We start from the raw sequence: 25,973 nt of genomic DNA, 5'->3' as shown, positions 1-25,973 counted from the left end.
CATACATGGACGGATAAGGCCCTTGTACAGAGCTAGCAGTTGGGGAGTGAGAAAAACTGGCGGAGACGTCTCAGAATGCCTAACTTCATAGAAACTGTTTTAGCTAGAGATGATATGTGAAATTTCCAGTTTAGATTATAGGAAAAGGGCAGACAGAGGATGTTCAGTGTAGGAAAGGGGGCCAGCTGAGTGTCATTGAAGAAAGGATAATTGTCTGGAAGGTTGTGTCGAGTTGATAGATGGAAGAATTGAGTTTTTGAGGCACTGAACAATGCTAAGTTTGCTCTGCCCAAATCAGAAGTTTTAGAGAGGTCAGAAATCAGCCGTTCTGTGGCTTCCCTGCGTGAACTGTTTACTTCCTGAAGGGTTGGATGTCTGTCAAAAGATGAGGAAAAGTGCAGGGTGATATCATCAGTGAAGGAGTGGATAGGAAAAGAAGTTTCATTTAAAAGATTATTGATGAATAATAGGAAGAAAGTGGGTGACGGGACAGAACCCTGAAGAACACCACTGTTAATAGATTTAGAAGAACAGTGACCATCTACCACAGCAGCAATAGAACAGTCAGAAAGGAAACTTGAGACGAAGTTACAGAGAGAGGGATAGAAGCCATAGGAGGGTAGTTTGGAAATCAAAGCTTTGTGCCAGACTCTATCAAAAGCTTTTGATATGTCTAAGGCAACAGCAAAAGTTTCACCAATATCTCTAAAAGAAGATGACCAAGACTCAGTAAGGAAAGCCAGATCACCAGTAGAGCAGCCTTGACAGAATCTATACTGGCAATCAGATAAAAGGTTGTGAAGTGATAGATGTTTAAGAATCTTCCTGTTGAGGATAGATTCAAAAACTTTAGATAGGCAGCAATAGGGCGGTAGTTTGAAGGATTAGAACGGTCACCCTTTTTAGGAACAGGCTGAATGTAGGCAAACTTCCAACAAGAAGGAAAAGTAGATGTTGACAGACAGAGCTGAAAGAGTTTGACTAGGCAAGGTGCAAGCATGGAGCCACAGTTTTGGAGAACAACAGGAGGGATCCCACCAGGTCCATAAGCCTTCCTAGGTTTTAGGCCAGCGAGAGCATGGAAACGCCATAGGCACCTCCGCTTAGGAGGGATTGGAGCGATAGGACAAGATACAGATATGAGATTGTGATTGGAGGAGCCCAACGGAGAAGAGAGGGTAACAGCACAAGCAGAAGGATTAGAGGTTAGGAAACAGTCAAGAATGTTAGGCTTATCTCCAAGATGGTCAGGAATATGAGTAGGGTGTTGCACCAATTGCTCTAGGTCAGTGGTTCCCAAACTTTTTCAGGTCGTCACCCACTTTTCATACACAATCCTCGTCCATGGCCCACCGCCAAGCATAACCCACGACTGCACTAATTGTCAACACTCCTACACTCATTAGCTCCATATAAAAAACCACTCAAGTAAATCCTGTAATTTTATTGATTCCATTTATTTTTTTCTTTTGTTAAGTATTAATAAAGAAATTCCTAGCTTGCCTTTGCTGAATCTCAAATAATTATTGAAGTGGTACTAAAAAAGTAACAATGCACATAAAAAATGTCTATACTTGGAGTTAAATGGCATTTATGCTATAAATGGCATTATTGCAGAAAGCTTTTTCAACAATAAACAAACCAAAAAAAAATAAATAAAACAAAAATCCACTGGCAGCCTCACAGGAATAAGTTGATGAAAATGGTAGGAGGTGTCAAAAAGTCATTTGTCTATGTAGTCTAGCCATTTGTACTGAACCTGTAATTTCCTTTCACTGGCTGCCTACCTGCTAAACACCTTTGGTTTAATATATACATATCCTCAGATTATGGCCCCCCTCCATTCTGCTACATGGCCCCCTAGGGGGCCAAGGCCTCCAGTTTGGGAACCACTGCTCTAGGTCATGGAGGATAGCAAAGTTGAAGGCTAGTTCACCAGAATGGTCAGTGAAGGGAGAGGAAGGCCAAAGCTGGTGGTGAACATTGAAGTTTCCAAGAACAGAGATCTCCACAAAAGGAAAGAGAGCCAGAATGTGCTACACTTTGGAAGTTAAGTAGTCAAGGAATTTCTTATAGTCAGAGGAGTTAGGTGAGAGATATATGGCACAGATAAATCTAGTTTGAGAGTGACTCTGTAGTCGTAGCCAGATGGTGGAAAACTCAGAAGTTTCTAGAGCATGGGCACAAGAGCAGATTAAGTCACCACACACATAAACGCAACATAAAGCTTTTGATTGAAAAGGGGATAGAGAAAGTAGGAGGGAACAGAAAAGGGGTTACTGTCAGTTGCCTAAGACACCTGGATTTCAGTGAGGAAAAGAAGATGAGCTTTGTTAGAGGAGAGATGATGTTCTACAGATTGAAAATTAGATCTAAGACCATGAATGTTGCAGAAATTAATTAAAAAAGTTGAGGGGGGTGTCAAGACACTTAGGGTCAATACCAGAAGTGCAGTCTGACCTGGGGACATTTGTGGTCCCCTCCCTAGATGGGAACTCCAAGGCTGGTGTAGGAGTCGCCATGATTTTGAATTTTGAGTGAAGGGTGTGTGTGTTTGTAATTAGGTGCTTGTAGTTTTGTGTGAAGGAAGAGAGTTGTCTTTAGAAGGCAGGCTGTGACTACCCCCTTGTATTGTGAGACACAAAGAGAAACGTTCAGTGAGATCACAGCTGGATTTAATGGTAAGTTCACAGCACCCCCTGATCCAATGCTTTGGACTTCAATGGGAGTAATTATAATTTTGGCAGGTGCTTAGTGTCTCCTCCATATATATATATATATATATATATATATATATATATATATATATATATATATATATATATATATATATATATATATATATATATATATACTGTGCTCAATAGAGACATTGGGCCATTAACATTATTGGCCAAGAGAATTTTAGACAGTAAGGTTAATGATCAGATTAGGTTAATGTTACTGAGCAAGCTATTAACATTAATGGTCTCTTATCCCTATATACGAGTATATATATATATATATATATATATATATATATATATATATATATATATATATATATATATATATATATATATATATATATATATATATATATATATATAAAACATATATATACAGCACCCCCCGATTCAGTGATTCAGTGCTTTAGACCTCACTGGGAGTAATTACCATTTTGGCAGGTGGTTACTGCCTCCTCCATATATATATATATATATATATATATATATATATATATATATATATATATATATATATATATATATATATATATATATATATATATATATATATATATATATATATATATATATATATATATTGCTCAATAGGGACATTAGGCCATTAACATTATTGGGCAAGAGAATTTTGGACAGTAAGGTTAATGATCAGATTAGGTTAATGTTACTGAGCAAGCTGTGTGAGTTGCAAGTACATTGTTGTTTGTGCTGCATAAACATTTATGTGGATCAATATATATGTGATTGTAATTTTGTTCATTAAGTGTCAGTCTATGTGCTTGTCTGCATATATCATGGGATTCATATTTGTTGTTTTAAGTGTTTTAATGCCAGGCAATCAGGTGTAACTGTTTGTAATAAACCTAGCTGCCTTGATGTTAATTTTTCTAATCTGCGTGTGCTGTACACAGCTGTGTATATTTCTTCTCGTGAACCTCAATGTTCAGTTGGGTTTTGAGCATATGAAGTCTATGAGGGTACTGAATTTTTAGGTTGGTGGATAGATGGATGCCAAGATATCTATGTGTCTTAACTGATTCTCATTGTGTATTGCGAAGGATGTATGTGCAGTGGATGAGAATATGACTGTGAAGCTTAACTTTACATTTGTCAAGACAAATATATTTTCCAGGTGTGCTCCCACTGTAGGAGGGCACCCAGGTCCTGTTGAAGAAGTCTACAATCATCACTGGTCTTTATTGTTCTAAACAGTAAACTATCAGCTGCAAAAAATATGGTGTAGGAATCAGGCACTGAAGGTGGAAGATCACAGAAATATAGTAAGAAAAGGATGGGGCCTAGTACAGTAACTTTTAGGCCACCTGAAATAACAGGAATATCAGATGAAGAAGCATTGAGTATTCCTATCTGTCAAAAAAACAGTGACCCATTGAAGTAGTCCCAATATACAATAGTATTTTAATTTATATGTCAGTCTTTTGGGGAAGGGGCTTGGGCAAAATCAAGTGCAATGGTGTCTTTTTGTTTAATGTCTTGTCAGACTAGTTGTCCTGTAATGTCATGAAATATAGTAATGAGTTGTGATTCACATGAATATCTTGGCTGAAAAGTGTTATGGATGTTGTTTGTGTTGAGGTGATTTATATGTTTATCTATTACATGATCAAAAAATTTTGGTTAATGCTACCCCCAACCAATCTGTAATTTTCTAGCTATGGATAGAACACACATCCTACTTAACATTCATGGTGATTTCAATGAGTGGTTGGTTTTTGGTTGGGTTAGATTAAGCAACTAGGTTAGGTTTGGTTAGTTTAGGTTAAGTCAAGTTAGGTTTGGTTAGATTAGGTCAGGTTAGATTATGTTAGATCAGGTTAGATTATGTTAAATTAGGTTAGGTTAGATTTGACTTCCCTGCCCAACAGGTTCCCCAAGTTTGTTGAGGTTAAAGAAATTTTTATTTATTTTTTTTTTGCAAAAAGGATGGGAGTGGTTCTTCATTTTTACCAAATTTTGTATGGAATTAAAGTTAGTGAGATGATGTGATATATGGTTGGTACTGTCAGCCTGATCACCTGTCTTATATGAAGGATTAATATTTTCCAAAAGCCAATCAAGTAGTAATGGCTTTTGGCAAATATCAATCCTTTATTTAAGACAGGTAACAGGACTGATCCTACCAACTATCACCTCATTCTAACTTCTCTCTCCTACCATACCCTACATATCATATCACCCTAACTCATCAATTATCACAATCACATTTTCAGCATCCTTCATTATTTACTTGCCACTATCAATTATTGTTAGATACTCAAAGTATCCAGCTACTCTGGTTTTGTCTTGCTTCACATATTTGATAAGTTTCTTCCCCACATTATCCTATGTTTTGGTTCCTTTATCCTTTATTCCCTGCACAGGATGAACTAAGCAACCATACCTCAGCTACAGTTGACTCTTCAGCCTCTCTCTCTCTCTCTCTCTCTCTCATTGCCACAATGTTGCACCTCTTTCTATCTTCAACTGCTACTTTCATGCTAACTGCTCTTCTGATCTTGTTAACTGTGTGCTTCCCCTCCTCCCACAGCCTCACTGCACAAGACTTTCTACTTTCTCTCACCCCTATTCTGTCCACCTCTCTAATGCAAGAGTTGACCAGTATTCTCAATCATTCATTTCTTTTTCTGGTACACTCTGGAACTCCCTGCCTGCTTCTGTATTTCCTTCTTCCTATGACTTAGATTCCTTCAAGAGGGAGGTTTCAAGATGCTTGTCCTCCATCAATTGATTTTTCCTGCTCAGCAACCTTTCTGGGAACTGGTACCTAAGTGGACCTTTTCTTCATGACATTTCTGTTGCCCTTGGCCAGTGGCCCTTATATTATATTCAGTAGAGTACATGACAATGAACATGATTCATTCCAATGTAGCTTTCATTATGGCAAATGTGTGTTATGGTGACTGAAGAACCTATGGGAAAAAATTAATTGGCTCTAGGGAACTAGAAAACAATATAAGAATTCCACAATTTTTGAAGAAAAAAACAAAACAAAATTAAGCACATTTGCACTACTGCATTTCAGATAACACAACAAATATATATAAGATAAGATAAGATAATTTATTCGTCAAGTTGTAATACAAAATGTAATACTAATGAAATTCATTTTGGCTTAAGAGCTCCCTAGTAGTTGCTTATACATAACATTAAAAAGTAAATAAAATCAGTAAAACAATAAAACAATAAAACATTAAGAAAGGAGTCATTACATGGGCTATCGTATACATGCAATATTGGGCTATTTCTGCCCTCATCATGAACCATCACATACAGTAACCATGAATACTAAAATCTAAAAATTATAGTGATGATAGATGATTGAAAAGGAGAATGCTTTTAGGTACAAATGACTTCCTATATCTGTCAGTACGCTGCATGGGCAGAGCCAACCTTCTACCAGATTTTAGATATGTGTAACAGTTATGTAGCTGTTATATACTGTATCCTCCCAAGTTTCACACCTAGTCCTAAATTCTTGCCATCAGAATTCGCGCATTATCACCCCAAGTTTCACGCTGCTTCAACAAGTATCAATCACATTTACCTACTGTTGGTGTCACATATATATATACACACAGTAAATCCCTCTCTCTCTCTCTCTCTCTCTCTCTCTCTCTCTCTCTCTCTCTCTCTCTCTCTCTCTCTCTCTCTCTGAAAGTAAGAACAATCAATCCTAAGGATTGCTAAAGAGAATGAGATTGATTGAGAATGAAAATGGAATTGCGCATACAAGTGAAAAAAAGTGAGAAAGGATGAAGCGAAAATGACATAAAATAAATGAGAGAGAGAGAGAGAGAGAGAGAGAGAGAGAGAGAGAGAGAGAGAGAGAGAGAGAGAGAGAGAGAGAGAGAGAGAGAGAGAGAGAGAGAGAGAGAGAGAGAGAGAGAGAGAGAGAGAGAGAGAGAGAGAGAGAGAGAGGTACCACTCCCTAGTCCCTTATCTCTGACAGATAACAGGGAAGGGAAGTTTGAGAATGACAAATGAAGGGAGGAAGGGGCAGATGCCGGATAGATGAGCAATGACTTGCACAGCTGGTGAGTTAGTCTTGTGAATTTTAGTTTGTTATTCCAATTAAACTTTTATTAAAATTTCAGTACTTGCACAAACGGGAAGATTGTCTTGCCAGTTTTGGTTTGTTATTCTGATTAAATATTTATAAAAATTCCAGTGCTAGCGCAAGTGGTGAGTTCGTTATGCCATTTTTGGTTCATTATTCCAATAAAATATTTATTAAAATTTAATTGTTATTGCAGTTGTACAATATAACAACCGTGCAATGTCGCATACACTACTGTATATAATAATAATAATAATAATATTCAGTTTATCAATCTTGTAGTCCTACAACTGAAAATCCACTTGCTACATACTTATATACTAACATACATACTACATCCTAAGTATACATTTTAACCCTAAGGAAATATCTTACAATTTTATACTGTGGCTGCCAAATGGTGCTGGTCAACCTAGCATGCTAGGCCCAGGATGGTCTGGCCATCCCATTTGTATTTTCTTTCAGAGTTTGTTTCTCTAGTAGCAGGTCACAACTCCCGACTTACACTAAGCACCTAATCACTGCTAGGTGAATATATATATATATATATATATATATATATATATATATATATATATATATATATATATATATATATATATATATATATATATATATATATATATATATATATATAAGAAAAGAAAAAAACTACATGGATATCTATATGTTTCTAACCTTACTCTTGAGGCCTTTCCTGTTACTATGCCCTTGATCTTCTCCATGTTAATGTTAAGGCCTCCCTTCTCCATGCCTGTTCTTCCATTCTATAAATTTATCAACTGTTTCATTTTTGCTCTCTTTTATTAGGTCAATGGATTAGCCACCTTTGTTTTATCTATGCCCACTTCTTTTAGTACCTCCTTTATTTCACTTATTTACATAATCTACTTCAGTATTCATTATTTTTTTTTCATCTGACAGGTATTCTCTCCGTTATCTTAATTTTTCTTAACCATATCTCTGCTCATAACATCTCAAACATATGTTTTTAAAGGATATTCCATTATTTAACAAAACCCCTTTGCAACAGTGCCTGAAAAAGACTGGTTTTCATCTCAGTCTAATACCTTCATGTTCTTGCATCTAAGCAGAACTACAATGCACTCAGTGATGTCAAAAGAAAATACAATTCATAGCCTTTAACCACATGCGCAAACAATGATGTAAGTGCAGTAGTGAAAATACAACTTATGTGAAAGTGTAAAAACATGTGCCAAGAATTCAAACAAATGTGAAGCAAATATAACTCAGGAATGCTCCAGAAGCTTTTTGAACTTCTTAAAGTGAATACTATCCTTAACAATCTTGAAATGTCCTCATAGACATCAATACATGTACTACTTCTGTGACAGCTGCTGGAACAGTCCATGCTTGAGTGATTTAACTGTATGAAAAGATCTTTTACTTTATCTGTTATGATCTTCATTTTGTTAATGGGTGAAGAACTCTCAACCATTTCATGGATGACAGAACTGAAAAAATAATAGATGAAAAATGGTTACATATTACACCTCAACTTCAAATGGCATTGCAAAATGAATTATACACATGAATAAAAAGTTATAGAAGAGCTTGATGATTACATTATGTCATCGTCATTTTGTAATCTATATTCCATAAGTATGATAGTTTATAATGAAAAGCTTATTAGCTCAAGAATCAAGAAAATTAGAATAGCTCCTTACACCTCCTTACCTAGTAATATTAATCTAGCAAGCACTAACTCCAACTGTTTTCTATAGTACCTCCTTCTTAGTGAATAATAAAAGCATCACTAAAAATAAAATCTTGGATTACATCATTACAATAACTCAATTTCAAAACAAATTAATATCTCACATAAACATCAACCAAACAGCTCATGATGTTGCATTGCTGCATTACCAGTACAGTCATGTATGAAGCTGTCAGATATAAACACACATTGTTATCACCAGATGTGGAGAGAGAGAGAGAGAGAGAGAGAGAGAGAGAGAGAGAGAGAGGAGAGAGAGAGAGAGAGAGAGAGAGAGAGAGAGGAGAGAGAGAGAGAGAGAGAGAGAGAGAGAGAGAGAGAGAGAGAGAGAGAGAGAGAGAGAGAGAGAGAGGAGAGAGAGAGAGAGAGAGAGCGAGAGAGAGAGAGAGAGAGAGAGAGAGAGAGAGAGAGAGAGAGGAGAGAGAGAGAGAGGAGAGAGAGAGAGAGAGAGAGAGAGAGACCATAAGATGTAAGTTTACATATACAGGTTTTGCTCAATTCATCACCCACCCCAGTTTATCTTTTAACCTGTAAAGTGCTGTTCAGTAGCAAAGCTGATCTACTAACATGAAGAGGGTTGTGCAGGCAAGCAGGGCTTCAACACAGCTGGGTACAGCTTGTAATCACACTGTGGAGATGTTACAAATATTCTTTTCCAGTTTAATTTTTCAGGACTTACAGACCCATAAAATACAGACCCATAAAATGCTAGTTTGCTACTATAACATAGGGTAACTCTGAAAAGTGAATACTGTACTATTGCAACTCTTAAGTATCAACAAGAAGTGATTATTGTGCAGAGACAAAAGTCACATCATGAATCTTGGTTAAAACATCTGGTAAAGGGCTAACCTTATGGTGCTCTATACTGTATGTCATAGGAACAGTTGGTAGCACTGCAACAGGGACTTTGATACTCATCACACTTCATATGACACAGTTATTCATATTCTTGTGAGCATGGCATCCTATGATATATTCAATGTATTCTTGAACTACTCATCCTTTGAAGCAATGACTGAAGCACACATGATGTTCAATGTATTTACTGAATTGTAGGATTTTCCCATATGATACACAGCACTATCTAAATCATGGGGTACAAACTGGAGGAACAAGCTCATGGGTAAAGCAGTCCTTTAGTGCAGCAAGAAAGAAAATATCCCTTTGGTTTGCTTTAGCTTATATCTTATCAGCAGCAGATATGAAGCTTTGAACCCTTATCTGAACAGTAGCTTAAGGGATTCAAGCACTTTCAAGGATTGATGCATTAGTGTTTTCATGTTTCACAAGTTACATTTCATATTTGGACAAAACCTTGACACTACTTTTGTCTTTGACAGCACATGTGGCACATGTCACAAATAGTGTTACCTGCTTTTGGATTGTGAGTGTGTGGGAAAGTCAGGTTTAACTTCATCAAGAGAAGGGCCTGTTCTGTTTCTCTTTTTCTCCAAAGAGATGCTAGTATAATGTTATTAATTTATATAAATATATTAACATGACCTGTTTCTAGTTTTTAACTAAATACATAAAATGTGTCAACATAAGGGTCCTATCATGCTGATTATCCATGATAATCTTCACTAGGACAATTAAACATGGCTCTTTGCTATCACCTAAAGCTAGAAAGAATATGATTACTATATTGTTAAATACTGTTATTTTTGGGTGATTTTAACCATTATATAACAAATTATACTGCTATGAATAATGTTATTTTATAGCAACAATCTATTTTGTAGGTCAACAATCCCACAAGGCATGGGCAACAATAATAAAGTTATTATAAAAACTTCACTAATTTTGTGAGTCACAGACATTCCACAATCTTCCACTCCAACAAGTTATTGTCACCACTCATCTGGGAGGAAAATCCTCACTTTATCACTTGTGGGTGTCCATCTCATTTTAAGTAAAATAATTTAAAATTATCCAAACACTGTTATCTCCTCAATTCCACATCATGCAACTTATTCAAAACTTGGCATTGTCAATGTTTTTGTGAACACTATTATATCACTGAATGTTCACAAATCATTAATAGTATTCTAATGGGGCCATACTTATGAAACTCTACAAAGGTTCCATGCAAATTAGGAAGAGAATTCAAATTACAAGACTTAAGCGCTAAGTGACTATCATAAAAGGAGACTGTCAAGTTGCCATCTTAAGGTACTGACAACCTAATCACTAACATGAGCAGATGTTGCGTAATTTTTTTTTTTTTATGAATCTCACAAGAAACAGCTGAAAGTGCACAAAAATTATATATAAAATAAAAATATATTTATCTAATGAGTTTTCAATAATCATCTGACCGTTTTAAGCTTGATTACTGAAGGTATCTATTTACCACGGTTGTTGTCATCTACAACAAAAAATTGGTGCCAACTCTGATCATGCACTATGGCTGTTCATGCATACACTGTGTCACTGATGTTCTGCTATGAGAGGCCCAAGTCATCTGCACTTCACTGCTGCATCTTGCCTGTTGTGATGTACCACAGAGTGATGATCACTTGCATCTCAAAGGAGAGCCTTGTTCCTTGAAGTTGGTCTCTTCAGTCTTTCCTACACTAGATCAGCCATGAAGATGATCCCAGCACAGTCCAGCCAATATGTGTTCACCAACTTACAGTCATCCAGCTCATTCAGGATTTCCTCCTTGTCACAAAAAGTCTGCCACTGTCAGTGGCAATGTCAGTGGGGTTCATCTAGTGCGACCATGTTTACTGTTAGGATGGTATCTTAAGGGGCATGCGAGCTGCTATACCACCTCAGGAGGTATCTTTGCAGTAAGACACATCTCCAGGACTTAAGATGCCATCTTTGGAATTTAAGTGTCAAGTTCTGTCATTTTGAGGACTTGAGATGATAACATTAAAATGGTAACTCAGTGTTTATAAGTACAGCCCCTGGAGCAGTAATAACTTGAGGCACCACTACAAAATGTTCACATCACTGCAAACATTCATATGCAGCAATAAATATGGGCACTGTCAATTTCTATCAATAAAGCCACACCAATAATTGTTTCACACACAGAATAATCACCAATGCAGATACATATGCAAGTGATATTACATAATGTCAAGAATCTGTTTGAAAAATCTCACTTTTCAAATCCAAAATCTCACTTTTCAGATCTTATCAGTTTAATAATACAGAACAATGGCAAGATAATGTGAACAATGATTATCATAAACGTACTTAACAGCCTCATAAGAAATATATAGGCTAGATAAGCTATGTATAATAAGCTAACAGTAGACTATTTCTTAACTTTTACTGGGGCATCAGACATGACCTAAAAACAATTGCAGCATACCTTGTTGTAATGAGGTATGCAGACAAAAAATTGAGAAAACACACTTTTGAAAGTCCTGCTTCCCACCCAGCCGTGACCATACTTACATCACTCTAACCCTCAGTTGGGATGAGGCAAGTGACCATACTTAGCATGTGCTTTAGAACTGTCAAAAGCCCATTGGCCAGGAAGTGGTTATTCACTTACGTACTGATTGGTCACAGTGCATCTTTGGGGTGCTTACTTTCTCCAGTACACATCTTACCATACAGTCTATGAGTGTAAAAGAAGTGAGCTTCTTTGTTAGATTCTGACTATAAATTTGTCCTTTGGGCTTTCAAAATACAGTGGAACCTCGGTTCTCGAACTTACTGTATTTGATGGCTCATAAGATGTATGGGCTCATAAGACTCACCCAGTTTTGGCAGACATTGAAAAAAAAAAAAAAAAAAAAAAGATAAATGAGCAGATTTAAGCTCTGAATATGAAGTGAAGAATTTCACCTGACATTTGAAGACTCTCACATGCATTTAGATCATTATTAGATCCCAATATTTTGCATTTTAAAAAAACTTTAATATTTGCTAGTAGCCTACGTACCAATCTTGTTGTGAGATGTAAACATGTACCTGGCATATGGCATCGGCAGTGAGTGTCTTAGCTCAAGGAGTAATGACATCACACTGTAAAGAACACAGTGAAGCTTGCCCATGTCACTGGGTTTGGCACATAACCGACCGCATGTTTGTTTTGGTACATGCAATGTCCACCATGTCTTACCAGCTTATGCCAGATGTTCCCACTACCAAAATGGCCGCTCCACATCATCTCAGAAATTACTTATCCAGATAGGACGTATTAAATTAACTTAGTGACACGGACCTCATCAGATGATATTGTTTACACCGTGCAAGTATTCTCTTTGTCATCTACCTAGTGAGGGAAGCCTTATAGAATGACACAAAGAGGAGCAACCCACTTACCGCAAAAATGAAGGCAACCATAACACTTAGACATCTTGCTGCTGGGAAAAGCTACTAAGAAAATGCAGTTGTGCTGTAGTGATGGCATTGTGGATCATTGAGAGAGCCACAGGTGGCTCGGGATTACTCCTGAGTCAGCCAAAAACTGTTTACATTGTCTCTTCAATGGGATCACATTTGCCTTATTTCAAAGATCAAATTACTGTCTTACTCACTGTGTCTCCTCCAAATATATTAAGATGATGGAAATACTTATAGAAACTATAAATCAGTAATAAACAGCAACTTTTGCTTTGTCTTTTAGTATAGCGGTACCCTGACTTATGAGTGCACCAACTTACATTTTTTTTTTATACGAGATGTTGCTTGGACGACTTTTTGCTTTGAGTTGCAAACCAAAATTTGAAATACAAGCGAGCTTCCAATATGCCACCGCTAGCTGGCACTTGGCACAGTGAGCACCACAACAATCACCCAGTATTCCTCGTCTCACTAGTTCACTTCACGTTTTTATTTGATATTTGTTATTCATAAATACATTTTCTTACAGTAAATGCTCGACATAATGAACACAGAGAGAGAGAGAGAGAGAGAGAGAGAGAGAGAGAGAGAGAGAGAGAGAGAGAGAGAGAGAGAGAGAGAGAGAGAGAGAGAGAGAGAGAGAGAGAGAAACGTTGTCATCAGCCATTGTCATGGTCACTCACTGGCTGTCACACAGCTGCAATTCAGCTCTCAAACATGAGACTGACTGTGTGTCAGCCAACTCTCCAGGCATTTATATATATACAGTAAAGCCTCAATAAACCGAACTATATGGGACGAGGTGGCTGACGGTTTATCTGAAAGTTCGTTTTATCCGACAATACATGTTTTTGGCCAGTTTCTATGCACATAAACATGTACAATTATTGTTATTTTACAGCATATTTGTTAGAACGTTATAAGCACCAAGATGGACATTTGCAAATTTTGTTATTACACACTGTACACAACGAACAATAAGGTCACTTAAGAGTTCACTTAACACTGTGCAACTACACCCCTTATTTTGCAGAGTAAAAGACGCACTTTTTACCTGGGAAAGATCCTCAAAAATAACCATGCATCTTCTTTGGTGAATGTTGACTCGTACAAGTCTATGGTCTTTTTTTTTTTTTAATTCTCTTAATGGAAATAAAACCTCTTTTAGACAAGGAAAGCTGTGTATTATATTTACCTAAACTTACTGTTATGGTTAATTAGCAGCAACACTTTCCCCAGCAACATCGGGCAACTATACCAGTGCAAACCACTCAGTTTACTTCACCTCACTCACCAACTGGCCAACCCAAACTATTACCATTTACAATTCTTTATATACCATAAATATTTATGGTAAGTGAACTTTAATGAAAATATAGGCATAAATATATGAGCATTGCTGAATGAAGATACAAAAAGAGAGTGACAACGACTATATTGGGCCAGTTTTGCTTGTCCATCTTTTTTTTCCTAGAAATCTCCTTCCAAAAACAGGGTGCATGTTCGATGATGCAGCATTTTCTATGCCACAAAATATGGTAGTTTTCATTTAAAAAGTTACTTAACTGTACACAACGCACTGTCACATAAGAGCTGACATAACATTATGCACTGTACTACTAGTGTACTTTTGCTTGTCACTCAGAGTCTGAGTCAAAGATGTTGCTGGTGGCTCTAATGTGATTGGGGATGGAGTGGTTTTATTATATGTATGTGTGTGAGTGTGTGTATGTATATATATATATATATATATATATATATATATATATATATATATATATATATATATATATATATATATATATATATATATATATATATATATATATATATATATATATAAATGAGATGCCTAGAAACAATGTACCAAGCTCCATTAGAGAGAGAGAGAGAGAGAGAGAGAGAGAGAGAGAGAGAGAGAGAGAGAGAGAGAGAGAGAGAGAGAGAGAGAGAGAGAGAGAGAGAGAGAGAGAGAGAGAGAGAGAGAGAGAGAGAGAGAGAAAATTGCCTCCAAAGTTTGGCAACATTTAAACACCCATATCTCAGGAACTAAAAGAGATACTACACTGCATTTTCTTTTTAACTGTTGTGTAACATCTCTGCTATCACATTCTGTCATGCTCATTACAATAATGATAACAGTAATAATGTAATGATGGTTAATTTGACTACAGTAGTCACCCTGCATTCATTCCACATTCTTGGCACTCTCTCCTCCTCCCTCACTGGTTAAATAACTCAGTCATTCTATCAATCACAACTTCCCCCCCATTTTTATACATCTCATAAGGTATTTCATTTGGTCCTACTGCCTTCCCCATTCTTCTGCCTATTCACACATCTCTCCACTTCCTCACTGCTGATTATTTCATTCAACTCATCTGCATCCTTCCTCTCCAGTGTCACGCAACCTTCTCTCACATCAAGTACCTCACCAATACCTCCAATCTCTTCCCAGAACTCTTTTATTGCCCTTCTCATTTCTTCCCTATCTGTCACCACTGATCCATTCACCTTCAGACTCTCCACATTCTCACTGTCAGGCATTCCCTCACCCCTAAGGAATTTGTACCATTCCCAGCCACCTTCAGCACTTTTTTTCTCTTAGGGATTGAATCACACTCCTCTCACACTTAACTTTAGCATTCATTATCTTTTGCTTTGTCACTTGCTGCTGACTCACATACTCTGTCCATGCATTTTGGTACTCACTCTCAGCCTCCTCACTCTCATGCCTCCTCTTTCTCAACTGCCTGCACACCCTATTTAGTCTCTTTCTTTCCTTTCTAGCACCCCTAATTTTGTCACTCCACCATGGCTTACATGCACACTTTCTGATACTTGTTCTTACATACCCTACCTGGCTGGCTGCTGCAAGCCTATCATTCACTTCATCCAAAACATTCAAGTTTTCATCCTCCCAGTTTCTCTCACTCAAGTCTATCTGGAAATTCTCCCATCCTACATCCTTCAGTCTCCACTTTCTCCTCTTAGCCTTAGCATTCGTTCCATCTCTTCCATTCAACTTACATTCTAGTACCAGCATGTTATGGTCCGAGACATCATCAATCATTCCATCTTCATTTATCCCATGCAGTCTGATGACTCCTGCCTCAGGAGTAATCCCAAGCCACCTGTAGCATATACATCAAGATCAAGATCAAGACCACTCATGTTTTGCAATGAAAAGGGCCTGCCTAGACTGTGGCAGTGTGTACGAGTGGCTTTGCCTTGTTCTCTGAGTTTTCTCTGAGTTTTGTGGTTTATCTCTCTTGCCTGTGTGCTAAAATACCCTGAAAAATGGTGATGAGCGCATGTGGTTCATGCGAAGAGAGTGTGGCGAACAGGCAAAGGGCTGTGGCATGCGAGAGATGCATGGCCTGGTTCCATGTAGCCTGTGTGGGCATGAGGGAGGCCAACATGAAGGCGCTGGGGTTCGAGCTTCTGGTGTTCCTCTGCAGGGAATGCCTGAGCAAGAGCCCCAATGAATGGAGGAACCAGGATGAGGAAAAAGAAGAGAGAGTGGAGCAGAGCACCCAGACAGAAAACCTGATGAAAGAGGCAGAAGCACAGACGACGAAGACTGAAGAGAGAAAAGACTAGCAAGAAGTGGTGGAAGTGGCCAGAACAGACAGACACCCAAGGAAGAAGAGAATGGTAATTAAGAAAGCCCCAGTACGTGTCATTGGAGACAGCATGGTAAGGAAGACTCCCGACTTTGTGAGAAGGGAAATTGAGTGCACCAGCATGGGAGGTGCTAAGATCCAAGACGTCAAGAGGAAAGTCAAGGAAGAAGTGCAAGAAATGGAAGAGAGAAGCCTGCTAGTTGTCCAAGGAGGAGGCAACAACTTAGTAGAGGCAGGTGCTGAAGACAGAGTAAAGGAAGTGATAGAAGCAGTGAGGGCAGCAGAAGAAAAGAAGATGTGTGTGGCTGTGGTGGGGGTCCTGTGGCGCCCACGGGAAGGAGTGCAGTATGAGAAGGTCAGAAGAGAAACGAACCGCAAGATATGCATGGAACTAATGAAGGTCAAGATGGAATGGATGGCAGAGAACAAGGGCAACGTGAGCTTCCTGGACATGGATGGGATCCTCGACCAGGACAAATTCTTCGGGAGAGACAGGGTCCACCTCAACCACAACGGGAATGAGAGGCTAGGACATCGACTGGCCGAGCGGATGAGGGCGAGGCAGGTGTGTTGTGTGGACGAGACATGACGAGGAGGACCCACTGATGTCAGCAAACATGAAAGAAAAGAGACTAACCAGGCAAGTAAATGTGTGAAGATTGGCTGTATGAATGTGAGAGGATGGGGTGTGGGCAAGTTTGAGGATGTATGCAAGGAGCTCAGGGAGTGAAGGTTCGAGTTAAGTCGGGCTCACTGAGACTCACCTGAGAGATGATGTACGAATGGAGGGATGCAAGTATGTTATGACTGGAAAGGGGCGTAAGGCACAGGAAACACTGGGAGGAGGCGTAGCCCTACTCTACAAGAAAGAAAGAGGACTGAAAGTAAAGGAGATTGATGTGGGGGAGTGTACAAGTAGTGAGGATGTGCTTGCAGTAAGAGTGGAATGCATGGATGGTCATGGCAGACCAGAGAAGGTGGTACTGGTGGTAGCATACATGACTGTCATGGGTGAAAGAGCAGAGAGGGAAAATAGGAGGAAGTATGACATACTTAAGAAAGTTGTGAGAGAGCATGGAGAGGAGAGAGTGTTAATTATGGGTGACATGAATGCACATGTGGGAATACTGGGGGAACAGGTGAATAGGAATGGTAAAATGCTTGGAGAGTTTGTTGATGAACTGGAGCTGGAAAATCTGAATGTTACTTTGGCTGAGGGGCGTGTGACTTGGAGTGCAAGAGAACAGGAATCGGCAATTGACTACATGTTGGTGAATGGAAGAATGCGTGAAATTGTGTCACACATGTGGATAGATGAGGATGGTTTGGTTGATATTGTGTCCGATCACAACATGCTGGTGGTGGAGTGATTGATGCAGGTTGGGAATGAAGTGAAAGTGGCAAGTAAAAAAAAGAAGTGGAGACTGAGAGAATGTAGGGTGGGAGAACTTTCAGGTTGATCTGAGTGAGAGAAGCTGGGATGACGAAAGTGTGCATGACGTGGAGTATCTGAATGAGAAACTGGTTGAGGACGTGAGGGGTGCTGCTGAGAACCAGACAGGGTTTGTGAGAGTAGGTAGAAGAAAGAATGTATGTAAACCATAGTGGAATGATGAAATCAGAGCAGCTAGGAAGGAGCGAAAGAGAATGAGTAGACAGTGTAGATGGCTGAGGAAAAAGAGGCATGAAAGCGATGAGGCAGAGAATGAGTATCAGAATGCATGGGCAGCATATGTGAAGCAGCAGCGGTTGACAAGACGAATGATAATGAATGCTAAAGTGAAGAGTGAAAGGAGAGTGATTCAATCTTTAAGGGAGAAAGGTATGGAAGGTGGCCGTGAATGGTACAAGTTCATGAGAGGTGAGAATATGTCAGGCAGTGTTGGTGTGGAGAGTCTAAAAGTGGAGGGTGTAGTTATAACAGAGAAGGATGGAATCAGGGAGGCAATCAAAGGGTTCTGGGAAGAAGTAGGTGGGGTAGGTGAGATGTTTAGTGTGAAAGAATGTGTAACACTGGAAAGGAAGAATGCAGATGAACTGGATGAAAGAATCAGTAGGGATGAAGTGGAGAGGTGTGTGAGAAGGCAGAAGAATGGCAAGGCAGCAGGTCCAGATGATATACCCTGAGTTCTACAAGAATGGTGGGGAGGTAGTGATAGACAGAATGACTGAGTTATTCAACCGAGTGTGGGATGAAGAGAGAGTGCCAAGAAAGTGGAATGAGAGCCGAGTGTGTCTGTTGCATAAGGGAGGATTTAAGTGTAAGAATGAGCTGAAGAACTACAGGCCAATTGCATTAGTGAATACAATAGGTAAAGTTTTCAGTGCAGTGTTGAATGAGAGACTGTGTAAATGAATTGAGACAGCTGGAGTGCTGGGTGAAGAACAGAATGGTTTTCGTAGGGACAGGAGAGCTGAGGACAATATGTTTGTGGTGAATGAAATGATTGAGAAGAAAAAGAAGGATGGGGGTAAATTGTACCTAGGTTTTTTGGATACAGAGAAAGCTTATGATAGAGTGAACAGAGAAATGTTAGGTAGAGTCTTAGAAAAGATTGGATTGAGTGCAAAGATAGTTAACATAGTGCAAAGTATGTATGTGGACACAAGAGCTAGATACAGACTAGGAGACATAGAAACAGACTGGGTGAAGAGTGAGAGCGGAGTTAGGCAGGGCTGTATATTGTCACCAACCCTTTTTAGCCTGTATACAGAGGAGCTAGCAGCCAGGATGAGAAGAATGAATGTAGGGGTAAGTGTGGGGAATGATAAAGTATGTGTGCTCCTTTATGCAGATGATGTAGTTGTTATGAGTGAATCGGCAGATGAGCTTCAAAGTTTGTTGGATGTAGTGGATGGCTATGGTAAAGACTTTGGAGTAAGGTTTAGCAGTGAGAAAAGCAAAGTAATGATTGTGAATAGGTCAGAGGATGAAAGTAATGTGGTATGGAGACTTGGAGAGAATGAGTTGAGACAGGTGCAAGAATACAAGTACTTAGGGATGTGGACGAGTCCTAGTGGGTGTGCAAAGGCAAAGAATGAAAAGATAAGTATGGTAAACCAGTGGGCAGGTCAATTGGGAAGCGCGGCAAGGATGAGAGCAAGTAAGTATGATGTGTTGAGAGAAGTGTGGAAGAGTGTGGCTGTGCCATGTATAATGTATGGTATGGATGTGATTGCATGGAATGAAAGTGAAATTGATAAGTTAGAAGTGGGCCAGAATAGAGTAGCAAGGATGGCACTGAGTGCACCGAGGTGCACAGCAGTTGAAGCCTTGAGAGGTGACATGGGATGGAGCACCTTTAGAGAAAGACTCACAAAAGCCACACTTAGGTACAAGATTAGGCTTGAGAGAATGGATGATGCAAGAATAGCAAGGAAGGTGTACCTGTGGAATGAAAGTGGAAGCAAATGGAGGAAGAGATGCATGAGAATGACAGACAGGAATGGATTGCAAGTAGTGTGGGCGATAAGAATGGCTGGTAGGAATCAAAATGAGCGTGAATGGGTGGTAACAAGAGGAGGCAGAGTGGGAGCCGAATGGGATGTGAGAAAATGGAAGAATGAGATAGACAAAGAAGTGAAATGTGTGGGACTGAATGAATGGAAGAATGAAATGGAAAGAAAGAAGACCCTGAAATGGTACAAGGAGAAAGAGGCCCCGAGGTATGAAAGGTGGTATGATGGAAGCCTGGGCGGTGATCTTCTCTTCCGAGCGAGGGCACAGTGTATGGATGTGAATGCAAGGAGTTACAGGTGGTCTGAGTCCCGCAGCAAAGTGTGCCAGATGTGTGACATGGGAGAGGATGAGACAGTGGAACATGTGGTGCTGGAGTGTGTGAAGTATGCCAGAGACAGGAATGAGATGATGCAAGTGATACTGACTGAGTTAGGGCATGATAGGAATGAAAGAGTGGAGAAGACAGGAAAGGAATGGATGGTGTTGTTGCTGGGACTGTGTAGAGAGGCGAATGAAAGGATGATTGAGGCAGTGAAAGAGTTTCTGGAGAGAATGTGGCGTGCCAGGTGTATGAACAATTAGGATAGAGGATGCTGTTCGTTTCTCTTTTTTTTTCCCTTTCTACAGGAGTTGCCGATCCAAAGGCCTGGCTCAGGAGTGATCCTGTGCACTGTGCACTGAGTGCACCGAGGTGCACAGCAGTTGAAGCCTTGAGAGGTGACATGGGATGGAGCACCTTCAGAGAAAGACTGACAAAAGCCACACTTAGGTACAAGATTAGGCTTGAGAGAATGGATGATGCAAGAATAGCAAAGAAGGTGTACCTGTGGAATGAAAGTGGAAGCAAATGGAGGAAGAGATGCATGAGAATGACAGACAGGAATGGATTGCAAGTTGTGTGGGCGATAAGAATGGCTGGTAGGAATCAAAATGAGCGTGAATGGGTGGTAACAAGAGGAGGAAGAGTGGGAGCCGAATGGGATGTGAGAAAATGGAAGAATGAGATAGACAAAGAAGTGAAATGTGTGGGACTGAATGAATGGAAGAATGAGATGGAAAGAAAGAAGACCCTGGAATGGTACAAGGAGAAAGAGGCCCCGAGGTATGAAAGGTGGTATGATGGAAGCCTGGGCGGTGATCTTCTCTTCCGAGCGAGGGCACAGTGTATGGATGTGAATGCAAGGAGTTACAGGTGGTCTGAGTCCCGCAGCAAAGTGTGCCAGATGTGTGACATGGGAGAGGATGAGACGGTGGAACATGTGGTGCTGGCGTGTGTGCAGTATGCCAGAGACAGGAATGAGATGATGCAAGTGATACTGACTGAGTTAGGGCATGATAGGAATGAAAGAGTGGAGAAGACAGGAAAGGAATGGATGGTGTTGTTGCTGGGACTGTGTAGAGAGGCGAATGAAAGGATGATTGAGGCGGTGAAAGAGTTTCTGGAGAGAATGTGGCGTGCCAGGTGTATGAACAATTAGGATAGAGGATGCTGTTCGTTTCTCTTTTTTTTTCCCCCTTTCTACAGGAGTTGCCGTTCCAAAGGCCTGGCTCAGGAGTGATCCTGTGCCACCTGTACCATCAAGATCAAGATCAAGATGTACCATCAAGATCAAGATCAAGATCAATGACTTTTTTTTTTTTTTTTTTTTTCCTTCTTCTTTTCTTTCCTTTTTTTTTTCCAATGGTTATCACACTTTTCTTCTTCTCATCACCTGCACTAGCACGTTTCACATGCTTAGGAGGCATTTCAAGGTAGAATGATCAGAAAATAAGGCAGGTAGAGCAGGTGTAAGACAGGAAAATCTGGGTGCCAGAAAAGAGCATAAGTTTGGGCATGTACTAGGGGGGTGGGCATAACACGAGGTACTAATGTATGTATGTATGTATGTATGTATGTTTTATATATATATATATATATATATATATATATATATATATATATATATATATATATATATATATATATATATATATATATATATATATATATATATATATATATATATATATATTCCTCTTTATAAACAAATTGGTTCATAAACAGATTTTTCTAACAATTTTTGCATCAATTAGACCTGGATCCCCCTACCCACTCCCACTTTCATTAAATTGCATTCCTTCATATTTAACTTTAGCTTACCACATCTTACTTTGACTTTCAGGATAGTTGGCAAGATGATGATTTGAGAGAAAAAGACAAAATCTCACCTTACATCAAGCATGTGCTGGCTAGAAGGAAATATTGGAGTATATGGGTCTTGTGTGAAGGAGGGATTTATCTGGAATTTCAAATTTTTAAATACATCACAAATGAAAAATTTTACAAAGTGCTGGTAAGGTTCCACCACATACATCTTTGAGGCATGACCTCACCCAAGTCTTCCAGCCAGACACCCGCTATGGAATTTTGATTATATGTATACTTTGGAGGACAGTGCTGCTGAAGTCACAGGATGGTGAACAATGAGAGGTCTTGGCCTTTAGTGAGAGAATTGTAAGTATCACTCAAGATCTATATAGTATCTAAAAATCTTAGTGTTGTCAAGACCTTGACCCCTCCACCCTGTGAGATCAGTCTCGGATCTCTGATCAGGTGCTCTGAGACTTGGGCAAGTGTTTTGGACAGGGATGAGTCAACCTGTGTTATCTCTTGGTCATAACCTCACCTATCCTGGATGGGGTTTCCCCAGCTCATGTGAGTTGGTGTTAATTTGCTGTCAAAAGTCATCACAGTAACGCACCTTCACTTGTTACACATTGTGATTACCACACACTGTATAGTCTGTGATGTAAAGATATTGTTGAAAGTGTCAAGAAGGCCTGCAGATACCCCTATGGGTAATAGTGAAAAGAAAAAGAGGAAATATTTGTTTGCCTATAACACAGAAAGTCAATTTAATGAAAAAAAATTGACAGTGGTTTAAGTGTGAAGCATCTCAGTTTGGTGTTGGTACAACCATTGTCTACAGCCTGAAGAAACTGAAAAGCAAACTAAAAATTATGAACAAAACTTGATGAAAAATATTAACAGATTTGATCATAAAGCAGCAGAGATGATTGATGAGTTTGGCAAGATCATTGCTCATGAAAATCTAGCAGTGCATCCTCATTGTTTTAAAGATGTGGATAATTTACCAGTCCATTATGCTAACAAAAGGGCATGGATTACTGGAAACATCTTTTATATTGGTTTCACACACATTTTGTGCCAACAGCACAGACTGGATGTCAACTGCAAGGTTTTGTTACTCCTTGACAACTGTTCTGCTCAACCTCCAAAAATAATGTTTATGCCATGTACATGCCCAAGGCCACACCTGCTAGACAAGCTCATAAGATGCAAGGTTGTCAAAAGACCCTAGACCACAGATACTGAATTCAAACAAAAGACACAAGATGGAATTTGGAAAGTACGAGTATATGCTGTTATGAGTAGCACAAAAATCCCTACTGTACACAGACCCATATGCTCCAGTATTTCCTTCCATCCAATGCATGCTTGATACAAGGTGAGATTTTGTGTCTTTTCCTTTCAAATCATCTTTCCAACTATCCTGAAAGTCAAAGTGAAAAGTGGCAGGCTAAATATGAAGGTAAGTGATTTACGAAAGGTGGGAGGGGGTAGGGGGACCATCCTCAAGAGACTGACATATATGTCAGTTACTGTGAGAGATTCTGAGAGATTTTGGAAGCTGGTTATGTCACAAGCTGTATGTTAATGCTTTACCCACCCTAAAATCCAGTTTTCCCATCAGTCCCTTAAACTTGATGGAAGGTTGGTAGGTATGTCTTCCTTACATCTAGCATTGTCTAATTTGACAACTTGGGCAAATTACTTGGATCACATGATTTAAGTTAGTCTTGGTGGATAAGGGCTGCGATGATCCTATGGAGATCCTATGAGACCTGGTGGAAACTTATGAGGGCATCACAGTAAATATTAAATTCATTGCCCATTTCAAGCTGGTGAATGAAATTTTTTTTTTTGTGGGAGATTTCGATGGATTTTTAATTAATCTACTAACCATTTCCTGAGGAAATCAGTCATTTCTTTCTTTCTGCCTCCTCTGGAATTGCTGATTTGTGATAAAAACAACCAACAGATTAATACAAAACATGCCAAAATTGACCAGAAAAAATATTTTTGCCTTCACAGATAGCAGACATGATAATATCAATGTAACCACCACTACCCCCTCAAAGTAGCAGTTAATGAAAAGAATGAGTTATTAATTAATGAAAAAAAAAAACACACAATAATGTGTCACACCTTGATCACTTGCTATGGAATATTACACAGGTCTCATGCCATGGTTAGGCGTTGAGCCAAATTTAACCAAACCTAATTAAACCAAACCAAACCTAACCAAACCTAAACCTAAACCTAGCTGAACTTAACCTAACTAAATCTACCCTAACCTAATTAACTAACTAAACGTAACCTAAGTTATCTTAACTAAACAATCTAGCCACCATCTAGCCATGAATACTTTGTAAAATAAACCCTACTGTCTTGACAGGGCAGTTTTTCATCTGTCCTCACCTTCTCTTTGTGGCCTTCTGGCAGGCTAAAGTCATCATGGCACCTCACACTCACAGCAGAACACTGCTTATATAAAAAATCAGAGAATCTTGAGTATTTTTGTGAAATTGGGCAATACTCCCATATAACAAGAAGTACATCCAGTGCACAGAGACATCTTCCTTAGACTCATTCAGAATCAGGCCATGACTTCCTTTTCTGATGATTGGTTGAATTAGGTAATCTTTTTTTTTTTTTTTTCTTGGCCAGTGGCACTGTATTCATTCCAAGAAACCAATCAACATGACTTACTTGGTGTCAGCTCACTGAGGATCACTCATCACAGTGTGATATGCACATATGAACAAGCACAGCATCACTCAATGGACAGTTGATAATTTCATGTCAAGTAGGGCAGTGTAGTCCTCCAGGATAATCTTACCAATAACAGCTCCTCATGGAGCAGCTAAATTATGTGCATATGGTGAGGAATACTTACTGTACAAAGCATGTGTAGAAGTTTTGTTTAGAGATCAAGCATAGTTATGTTACAGTGACAATACATCTCATGGTGCATCAAAAATTCTAAGTCTATGCCAATGAGGTTCACTTGGAAGGATAGAGTGTAATGTGTGCATTAATATGTTAGTTTCCAGTATGGAATGGTGCATGCTCTCTTGTATCTCTTTCATTCAGCCAATGACAGTAGTTCTATTAATAATACACGTGGAGGCTGCAGCAGTCAGCTGGTTAACCTCAAGGATACCCATTGTCACAATGGTAGCCAAATGTAGTGAACATAAATTTAAATACAGGGATTTTATTGTGCAGTTTAATAAGCAAGATGACTTGGGTGTACATTTCTTAAGATCACACGGTGTGTTGCCAGAATCAATCAAGGGCTGAAGATGAGGAAAAGGAGGTTTACCTCCCATAAGGTAAACCTAACCTAATGTTTTGTAACCTCCTAACCATGGGGGGTTTTGCTCCCCATCAACTCCCCCCCATAAGGTAAACTAACCTAACCTAACAGTTTGTAACCACCTAACCAGGGGGCCTTCACCAGTCTCTCTATTCCAGTTGAAACATTTTTTTTCTGGTACTTTTCAGTCTGTTTTGAATTTATCTGCAAGTTTTACCCCCACCCGACCCCCCATTAGAAGCTAATGTTTTGCAGTAAAAGCAGAAAGCAGGTCAATACAAAACTGACCAAAATCTACAAGAAAAAAATAGTTTCATTCTCAGTAGTAATACTCACTCACAATGTTCCCCACAAGAGGACCGGCTGCTGTGTACCTGTGGCTACCAGCCAGCTGTCACCTAATGAAAACTAATGTCAACCTAATGAAACTAATTCAACATAACCAAACTAACCTAATCTTAATTACCTAACCTAACCAAACTAATCTAACCTAACAAAACGAACTTAACCTACCTAAACTAATCTAACCTAACCAAACAACCCTAACCTAACCTAATTGGCAAGGCTAAGAAATTAATACGGAGTTG

At 39.1% G+C, this 25,973-nt stretch overlaps 2 protein-coding genes across 4 annotated transcripts in view; one reads left to right on the top strand and one right to left on the bottom strand.

Moving 5' to 3' along the window:
• Positions 1–25,973, bottom strand: part of LOC135101589 (galactosylgalactosylxylosylprotein 3-beta-glucuronosyltransferase S-like) — a 71,626-nt gene that overhangs the window by 43,735 nt on the left and 1,918 nt on the right. The window contains exon 2 of one of the 3 annotated variants that reach the window (XM_064005750.1): positions 8,213–8,279. The exons of 1 other annotated variant lie outside the window; for it this stretch is intronic. In XM_064005750.1, the coding sequence (XP_063861820.1) occupies positions 8,213–8,263 (51 nt within the window). In that variant the 5' untranslated portion in view covers positions 8,264–8,279. Of the gene's footprint in view, positions 1–8,212; positions 8,280–22,150; positions 22,203–25,973 lie in introns of those variants that run through there. One more of the 3 variants, XM_064005753.1, reaches the window with a different exon arrangement.
• On the top strand, positions 6,213–18,819 carry LOC135101590 (uncharacterized). The gene is made up of 2 exons (XM_064005755.1): positions 6,213–6,781; positions 15,954–18,819. The coding sequence occupies exon 2, from the start codon at positions 17,265–17,267 to the stop codon at positions 17,850–17,852; it is 588 nt and encodes a 195-aa protein (XP_063861825.1). The 5' UTR covers positions 6,213–6,781; positions 15,954–17,264; the 3' UTR covers positions 17,853–18,819.

The sequence above is a fragment of the Scylla paramamosain genome, chromosome 6 (assembly GCF_035594125.1).
Source record: "Scylla paramamosain isolate STU-SP2022 chromosome 6, ASM3559412v1, whole genome shotgun sequence".
In the NCBI taxonomy this organism is placed as follows: domain Eukaryota; kingdom Metazoa; phylum Arthropoda; class Malacostraca; order Decapoda; family Portunidae; genus Scylla; species Scylla paramamosain.
Note: the sequence above shows the minus strand (reverse complement) of the source record. Positions and strands in the feature narration are given on the sequence as shown.

Bases quoted from the DNA above. Each gene is read 5' to 3' on its own strand.
- LOC135101590 (XM_064005755.1), top strand. From the start codon at position 17,265: ATGGAGGGATGCAAGTATGTTATGACTGGAAAGGGGCGTAAGGCACAG.